This window comes from Mobula birostris, chromosome 7 (genome assembly GCF_030028105.1).
Source record: "Mobula birostris isolate sMobBir1 chromosome 7, sMobBir1.hap1, whole genome shotgun sequence".
In the NCBI taxonomy this organism is placed as follows: Eukaryota; Metazoa; Chordata; class Chondrichthyes; order Myliobatiformes; family Myliobatidae; genus Mobula; species Mobula birostris.
In genome coordinates this window covers 34,264,925-34,274,238 of record NC_092376.1, presented here as the reverse complement: position 1 = coordinate 34,274,238, position 9,314 = coordinate 34,264,925, and the positions used below count along the sequence as shown (strand labels likewise).

General features: G+C 35.8%; 1 protein-coding gene across 1 annotated transcript in view; it reads right to left on the bottom strand.

Moving 5' to 3' along the window:
• Positions 1–3,149: 3,149 nt before the first annotated feature.
• Positions 3,150–9,314, bottom strand: part of trpc4b (transient receptor potential cation channel, subfamily C, member 4b) — a 38,315-nt gene continuing 32,150 nt past the window's right edge. Inside the window, exons 6-10 of the mRNA XM_072264274.1 lie at positions 8,759–8,954; positions 7,186–7,392; positions 7,015–7,056; positions 5,441–5,530; positions 3,150–3,902 (exon numbers count right to left, since the gene is read on the bottom strand). Of these exons, the coding sequence (XP_072120375.1) occupies positions 3,150–3,902; positions 5,441–5,530; positions 7,015–7,056; positions 7,186–7,392; positions 8,759–8,954 (1,288 nt within the window). The remainder of the gene's footprint in view (positions 3,903–5,440; positions 5,531–7,014; positions 7,057–7,185; positions 7,393–8,758; positions 8,955–9,314) is intronic.

Sequence of the window (9,314 nt, the reverse complement as noted above, 5' to 3'; positions counted from 1 at the left end):
TGACCAAAACTGAACACAATACTCCAGATTCGGCCTCACCAATGCCTTATACAACCTCATCATAACATTCCAGCTCTTATACTCAATACTTCAATTAATAAAGGCCAATGTACCAAAAGCTCTCTTTACGACCCTATCTACCTGTGACGACACTCTTAGGGAATTTTGTATCTGTATTCCCAGATCCCTCTGTTCCACTGCACTCCTCAGTGCCTTACCATTAACCCTGTATGTTCTACATTGGTTTGTCCTTCCAACGTGTAATACCTCACACTTGTCAGTATTAAACTCCATCTGCCATTTTTCAGCCCATTTTTCCAGCTGGTCCAAGTCCCTCTGCAGGCTCTGAAAACCTTCCTCACTGTCTACTACACCTCCAATCTTTGTATCATCAGCAAACTTGCTGATCCAATTTACCACATTATCATCAAGATCATTGATATAGATGACAAATAACAATGGACCCAGCACTGATCCCTGTGGCACACCACTAGTCACAGGCCTCCACTCAGAGAAGCAATTTTCTACCACCACTCTCTGGCTTCTTCCATCGAGCCAATGTCCAATCCAATTTACCACCTCTCCATGTATACCTAGCGACTGAATTTTCCTAACTAACCTCCCATGCGGGACTTTGTCAAAGGCCTTACTGAAGTCCATGTAGACAATATCCACTGCCTTCCCTTCATCCACTTTCCTGGTAACCTCCTCGAAAAACTCCAACAGAGTGGTCAAACATGACCTACCATGCACAAAGCCATGTTGACTCTGCTGACTGCCCCTGTGGCTCCTCCCACAGAATTCTGTATAAAGGTGTTCGCCTTGCCCCTCCCCCTCAGTCCGGGGGCAGACACTCACTGTGGAGGTCGTATTGTACAGCGAATAAAAGCCTTTCAGTATTTTACCAAACCTCAGTCTTTTGGAGTAATTGAAGGTGCTTCAATTAGGACTGGAAAGGAAAGGGGGACACTTCTTCCTTTCTGGTCCTGATGAAGGGTCTCAGGTAGAAACGTCAACTGTTCATTCAATTCCATTGATGAGTTCCTCCAGCATTTTGTATGTGTTGCTCTGGATTTCCAGCATCTGCAGAATTTCTTGTGTTCAGTGTCTCTTCATATGTCAAACCATCATCATTGCAATATAGGCATTTTAAGTAAGACTAAAATAGTACGCAACTTCTCCAGATGTCGTTTTATCAAGGCCCTACATAATTGCAGTATGATATCTTTACTTAGTATTCAGTGCCCATATAATTAAGGCTAATATATCATTTTCCTTCCTAATTACCCATTGCACCAGGCACCTTTGAAGATCAACATCACTGATGATGATCATTAAAATATAGTTTCTGCTTTTTCTTTCAAAATGGATACATTTTCATTATTGTAGACTACCTGCCATGCTGTTGCCCTTTCACTCATCGTGTCTATATCCTGTTTAAGCTGTGTTGCATCTTCATCACTACACACAATCCCACTTGGTTGCATGAAAACTTAGAAGTAATACATTCAGTCCCCTCTGCCATTATGATATTTGCTGTGAATAGTCAGGCCCAAGCACCAGTTTCTGTGGCACCCCACTAGTCATAGTATCTCAACCTGAGAAAGACTAATTTATTTTTACCATTTGCTTTCTCTGTATTAACCAAACCACAATCCATATTGGTATATTACCTCCAACTGTATGTGCTCTATCTAACCTTATTCAGCAATCTCCTATGTGGGACCTGACTGCAAGTTTTTTGACAGCCCACATATTTCTAATCCACTGATTCCATCTCATCTATTTTACTAGAAACATAGACAAAGAACTCCAGTTGATTAGCTAAATATGGCTTTCATTTGAAAATCCCATGCTGTTTCTGCTCAAACATATTATTTTCTTACTTGATATGATATCCTTCATTGATTCCAAGCCTTTACCAACAACCAATGTCATGCTAACAGATTGTTAGTTTTGTTTTTCCTCCCTCCTCTCCTAAATAGTGGGGTCATATTTGTTACCTTGAACTTGTAGGAACTATTACAGAACTTATCAAACCCCACTTTGCAAAACTCTGGAATTCAGGTCATCAGATTCTTGAGACTCATCAGTTTTCTTGTTCATTAATTTTTCTCAGCATTACATTTTAAATAATAATGATTTATTTTAGTTCCTTATTTGCACATGATGTTTAGTTCTCTGGTATATCTGTTTTTTAATGTTATTCTTCATAAAGACAGTATCTGTTTAATCCCATATATTTCTCCCCACATTTGCCTCATCAATCTCCTTTTTATAGAAGCTCCTTTTTAAGAATATCATCAGCAGCTTGCACTATCAGGACACTGCAAAAACTTAGTTTGCACATACAAGGAGACTGAGGTACAGATAATGCAAAAAGGATTTAAAAATCTAATTCCCATTCTGCAATCTAGAAGAAGAAAGCATATTATTCATATGAGAGGGAGATATTTTAGAAGGGACATTAAGAGCTCGTTTATACACATAAAAGTCAATAAACATCTGAAACATACTCTGTCCATATTCCTTCTATTACAGGTGTGGTACTGCTGTGAAGTTCTGAAGTAAATGATTGTGCTTTATTATAACATAAATCCCCATTTTAAATTCTTAGATCATAATAATCTAACAAAATACATGTAGCAAATTCCTATGTACTCCTGATATGGTATCTTGGCCAAAACATATTCAGAAAATGACTTTTGTAAAAATATTGTTTCTGATATAGTCTTCCTTTACATTGTTGCAAATGATGTATATTCATCACTTCAAAGTTAATACACAAAAATTTATAACTCATCTGTATATTAAGCTTTGCCACAGAAAGTAGACTAAACAGGCTAATGCTACAGATGTTAGAGGTAACACGCGTTCTTCCACTTTCAATGGCTGCATTATTTCTCAGGAAATAAAGTGCTGTTCCGAATTTTTTTGCTTACGAAAATGAGGGATTGTTAATTAGATCTTTTCTCTGTTACAGAGGCTCATTCCAAATTGGGTCATTTCAGAATTCTACATATAAGAGCACTAGGAAGAAAAATGAACAACTTATAGAAACAAACACTGCTAATGTGAGAGTTTGTCATATCTTCTTAATATAATTATTTTATTCATATTTTTAAAAGCAATCTGAAAAATAAATACTGTTATAATCTAGTTGTCACGTAATCGTCCTGTGTCACAGTCCATTGATTCACGCGGTCTTCATTCCCTGATTCATTTGCCAGAGTATCCTCTGTTTCTAATGAATTAGCACTTGTAGTGCCATCTGTTGATTGTCTTTGCGAAAACACATTAACCTTTTCTCCTATTTCTGATTTCCATGTATTACTTGTATTTAAGTCTTTCTTGTCTGAGTCACTGTTACTGACCAAAGTTTGCTGCAAGTCTCTTCCACCACCTTTGTTGGAGCTTCCTCTGTTTTTCAGGAGGTTTACTTCTTGTGTAACTTCCTCAGAAACTGTGAAAATCTTACTAGAGTTCTGTTCTGCATTGCATGGTTTTGTTCGTTTTCGAAAAAATCCTAAAGTTTTAAAAGATTCTTTAACAATACTTTTGCTGTTTTGTTTTTCCTTGGATATGTCAGTTGCTTTTGGAGTTGATCCATTGCTTATGGTATTACAAGGTGCTGGAGAATCCGATACTTTAGACATTGGTTTTGAACAAACTAAAGATGTCAAGTCATAAAAGCTTAGTTTGTTCTTCTGTTCACTTGCATGTGTTATCTTTTTTGAAACAGTCGGGTGCTCAGTTGATTGATCTTCATTCTTAAATACTTCATTGGGATCTGATATTCTGGATGCTGTGCTAAAGCTGGCAGCCTGTACACCAGAGAGCTTGTTCCCTTTCAGAAGACCCAGAACTTCATAGCGGAAGCTGGAAATATCCTGTTTCAGTTCCTTTAACCACAATGAAATTTAAGTTTTTAAAATATCATTCAATGAACCCGTAGCAAAGCAAATGTATATTTTTTTTAATGATAAATCAATGGCCTTAGTCTCACAAAATCAAGCTGCTAGAGTCAGGAATATTCAGAGAAATATCATATTGCTCAGCCACTCTGCGTAAATGGCATGTAATATTAACTTCTGTATCTAAACCATAGAGAATATTGTATACCTCAGATAAATATTATGTGGAGACTTGTGACAAATATGACTATATGATATATATGTACAGTATCTGAAACACATCTTATGGAAAGTTTTGTTTGATGATGAACTTTGATAAAAAATAAATTACAAAAAAAAAATTACTAATGGAGTGGCCACACTAATTCACATGTTTTGGACATGTCCGAGCCTTGAAAAATTCTGGAAAGATGTATTTCAAACTTTTTCTGTACTTTTCAATGTCAGCTTTAAGCCCAATCCTTTGACTTCCTTGTTTGGTACTGTTGAGGATAGTACTACAAAATCGAAACCATCTAATTTGCGGGTATTGGCCTTTATGTCTCTTTTGGCCAGGAGGGCAATCTTGCTCAAGTGGAAGGAGGTTGCCCTGCCTACTCATGATCAATGACTATCTGACGTTATGTTGTGCCTTGATCTAGAGAAGATTCGTTGTTCGATTTCTGATTCTAAACATGACTTTCTAATGTTATGGGGACCCTTTCTTAATTATTTTCACGATCTTTGAACTGTTATTAAAGTATGGATCTGAGCCATTATTATTATACTATCATATAGTAAGGTATTTTTCTCTTTTCTTTTTTTTACCAACCAGCTCATTTTGGTAGTGGGGGTAGATTTTTTTTTAATAAAATACAATTATTTTATTCTATTCAATCTTTTTTTATACATGATTGTTTTGGAATATGGATACTGTGATCATATTACTGTGATTTAAATGTAATGTAATTCATATTATTTACTTGTATCCTTATGAATTTTGTATTTGTATTCATGTAATTTACATATCAATAAAAATATTGAAAAAGAAAGAAAAAAAGGTCCACTTTAGTAGTTAATAGAGTATAATTAAATGTGCATTAGTAAAAATAGCAATTTCAAAGAAAAATCTCATTTTATACAATATTTTGAGAATATCAATGCCTTTTTTTAAAGTCAAGCATGCAACAATAACATACCTGCTTCTAAAGTACTTTGTATGCAAACTTTCTGATATTCAAGATTATATACTGTTATAGATAAGGTGGAGAACAGGGTTGAAATGATATGCCAAATCACTAAGGATGTTTAGAAAGAATGGAGTCATGGTTTTACTACACCTGATATATTGAACTATAGTGACTGATGTTGTGTCTATAATGCCCCAGACAAATAGCATCTTTTAAAGAATTATCAGTCTTTATTGTGGTATTTTCCTTTTCACTTTTTGTTAAAAGTGGCAACTATTAAAATTATGCATACTGTATATTACTGATATTATTTTGCTAAGAACAATTTGTTAAACAATATTTGTAAAAAAAAAGCACCTTGAAATTCTCTTCAGTCAGCCCTTCTTCAGTTTTGGCATCTCTTATCATTGCAGCAACATATCTTTTCACCAAGTTTCTTATGACTTCCTGGAAGAATGAAAAGAAACATTACTTACATTATAGATTATAGAAAACTATGCTGTCATACAGGTAGAGCTTTGGAATGAAATAATATTTTGATGTGCCTTTGCTTTTTCAGAAAACATACATTTTAAACAGATTAATAAAATATTCATTAAAATAGGGATTTGTCATTTGGTTTGCATATAGAGCTAACATGCCAACTGGTATTAGAATAAAGGATAGGGAAGACATGGTTCTAGTGGAAACTCAATGAGCATTACAAAACCCCTACCACTTTAAAGTACGCTGAAGGTTGTGATGTGTCTGAAGAACACGTAATTTTCTACCCTCAGATGAATGTCATCATGTTCTCTGCACACTTTAAACTGAATGTTCTGAGAACAAAGAAGCATTCTTAATTGGTGGATGCAAGCTTAATGCTGAAAAGGCAGAAGTGTACTCAGAATAAAAGTGTTGAATGAGATGCGGTACCAGGCATACATAAAATAGAAACACTAGTGAATCCAATAACACATGAGTAAATACAAACGTTTGTACTTGCAAAGACTCTATTCTGATTATAGTATTTCCTATGCCAGTGTTTTTGAGAAATCTTCCTTTTTTCTTAATTGTGACTTCCTTACATTATTGTGGAAAACCCCTCAAGTGAGCTTATTTGATTTTTCTCATTTTAGTTCTCGTCCAAAGTGGAAAAGGACACGTTCCCCTGTCCTCACCTTCCACCCCAACTGCCTCCACATTCAAAGACCATTTCCTATCATTTCCACCAGCTTCAAAGGGATGCCACTACTAAATATAGCTTTCCCTCCCTTTCAGTATTCTGAAGGCACTGTGTCTCTGTAACTCCTTGGCTTACTCTTCAATCTCCAACAAAACACACACCCCAGTCACTTGCGGCTGAAGGGAATGCAACACCTGCCACTTTACTTTTTCACTTCCCACCATCCACACATTAAAATATTCCTTTCAGATGAAGTATCTGTATTTCATATTAAGTGCTGCACATTGTGCTCACCATATGATCTTCTCTAATTTGAAGAAACCAAAGGCAGATGGAACCACACTTTACAGAAAGATTTCTATCAACTTGCAGAAGTAATTATGCCCCCGTCATCACCATTTTGTTCCATCTAGTATAGACAGAGTGTCTATAAACAAGAAGCATCACTCCCTCTATTAGCTGGTACAAATGCTATTGCCAAAATAGTCTCTCTTGGCCCCCCTTTAGCCACAGACATCTTTCTGTTCTTTCTACTGTTCCCCTTCTCTCCAACTTGAAATGTGTTCAAATATTACCTAAATTGAACTTAGAAAACACAAAAATATGTATTAAGGATTGGTTAATGATTTTAGAAAAGTAAAAATGCACATAGATCCTACTGTAGAGTTGAAAAAAGTCTTCTTGTTGATTTTGTAAAACACTCAATAATGATTGTATTTACATGAATTTATGCTTCAGACACTGAGATGTTAAAAAATACATTTACCTGATACTGGTGATTTCGTCTTAGATTGTTAGCTGCACGCCTCTTTAAAAAATAGAAAAAATATATAAATGAAATAAACATATAAAGTATTTCAATTTGAGGAGGTAAATGAAGCTGTTTGCTAAAATATTGACAGCTATAAAATATGCAGGGAGAAATTTCATTTCTTACCCCAAGAGACCCAAGACTTTCAGGTTTCCTTCGCTTTTGCTTACAGAAAAGTTTGGCACATAAATGATTTCTTATCCATGTCAGTAAATACCAAACAGATTTTGGACTTGGAATGATGTTAAAGGGAGTTGGAAGAGTTCCACCTTCTTCAAAATAACTCATCCAAAGTTTTGTCCTTGCAAATTTCCATTCAATATCAGCATGATCCTGTAACACATCAAATGTACCTAGATTTTAGAACCATAAACAAAAGTGAATGGTAATTCCTTTTTGGATTAATCATTTTCTGAATCATTTCTGTCATTTACTGTATATTAGATCATACGACATAGGAGCAGAAGTAGGCCATTCAGCCCATCGAGTTGGCTCTGCCATTTCATCATGGCCGATCCTGGATCCTACTCAACCCCATACACTTGTCTTCTCGCCATAACCTTTGATGACCTGACCAATCAGGAAACTATCAATTTTCACTTTAAATATTTTCATGGTCTTGGCCTCCACCGCAGTCCGTGGTAGAGCATTCCACAGATTAACTACTCTCTGGCTAACAGGATTCCTCCTTACATCTGTTCTGAGGGTCACCCATCAATTTTGAGACTGTGTCCTCTAGTTGTGTACACTCCCACCATAGGAAACATCCTCTCCATGTCCACCTTATCTAGTTCTTTCAACATTCGGTAGGTTTCAATGAGATTCCTCCCACATTCTTCTAAATTCCAATGAGTACAGGCTCAAAGCTGCCAAACGCTTCTCATATGTTAACCCCTTTATCCCTGGGATCATCCTTGTGAACCTCCTCTGGACTCTCTCCAATGACAAAGCATCCTTTCTGAGATAGGGGGCCCAAAACTGCTGAGAATACTGCTGAGAAGACTAGTGTCTTACAAAGCCTCGGCACTATTTCCTTGTTTTTATATTCTATTCTCCTTGGAATGAATGCCACATTGCATTTGCCTTCTTTACCACAGACTCAACTTGTAAAATAACCTTCTGGAAGTCTTGCATGAGGACTCCTAAGTCCCTTTGCACCTCCCCATTTCAATAATAGTCTGCACTTTTGTTCCTTTTACCAAAATGAACTATCATACATTTTCCAAAACTTTATTCCATCCGCCACTTTCTTGCCCGTTCTTCCAATTTGTCTAAGTCCTTCTGCAATTGCATTGCTTCCTCAGCACTACCTACCCCTATACCTATCTTTGTATCATCTGCACACTTTGCCAGAAAGCCATCAATTCCGTTAGCTAAATCACTGACAAACAATGTGAAAAGTAGTAGTCCCAATAATGACTCTTGAAGAACACCACTAGCCACTGGCAGCCAACCAGAAAAGGCTCCCTTTATTCCCACTCGCTGTTAAGATTTCTATAATAAAGTTTGACAATCTATTTTAAACCTTTATAATAGCCAAATGTAAGTAATTCCACATCAATTTAAACAGATTGAATTTAAACTTAAAAATAATACAGAAATTGCAATATAAAATCAAATCAGGGCACAAACTGAAAAGGCAGATAAATATCCCGATAATTATAAATGGACCAAAGTGTTACATACAGAAAGAACTCACTGCAATAAGCTGGTAAGAATTGTTCATCATAGCAATCAACATGTTCAGGAGAACCACTAGAGAAATTATATTGTATGTTCCAAACATAGTGGCTCCAACAAACTCTGTGAATTCATGCCGAGCTTTAACATTGGTCACATATAGATTAATGAGACCAAAGATTGACCAAAACAGTGATTGAAGAGTCTCAAATAACCTGCAAAATTTAAAAAAAGTGACCATTGAGTTAATTGCTTAAAAAAAGACATTTGGCATATTGCAGCAATTTTAAAAATAGGCCAAAAAAATGAAGTAATTTCAGTTACCAAAACTACTTCAAAAGATCAGCCAGTAAGATAGTAGATGGCTGCATATCAAGTTTGGAATAATTTAGGCAATTAAAGCAACATAAAGTTTCAGTGCCAGGCAAATATTTTATCAGATGCATTCAAATCCACCTTGTTTGGTTAAAAACACATTCATAGATTACATTTCAAAATTAGGCATTTGTGCATTGTATCCCTGCCTGCTTTTGAAAATGAACTATCCAACTATTGACACTTTTGTGTTATTTCCC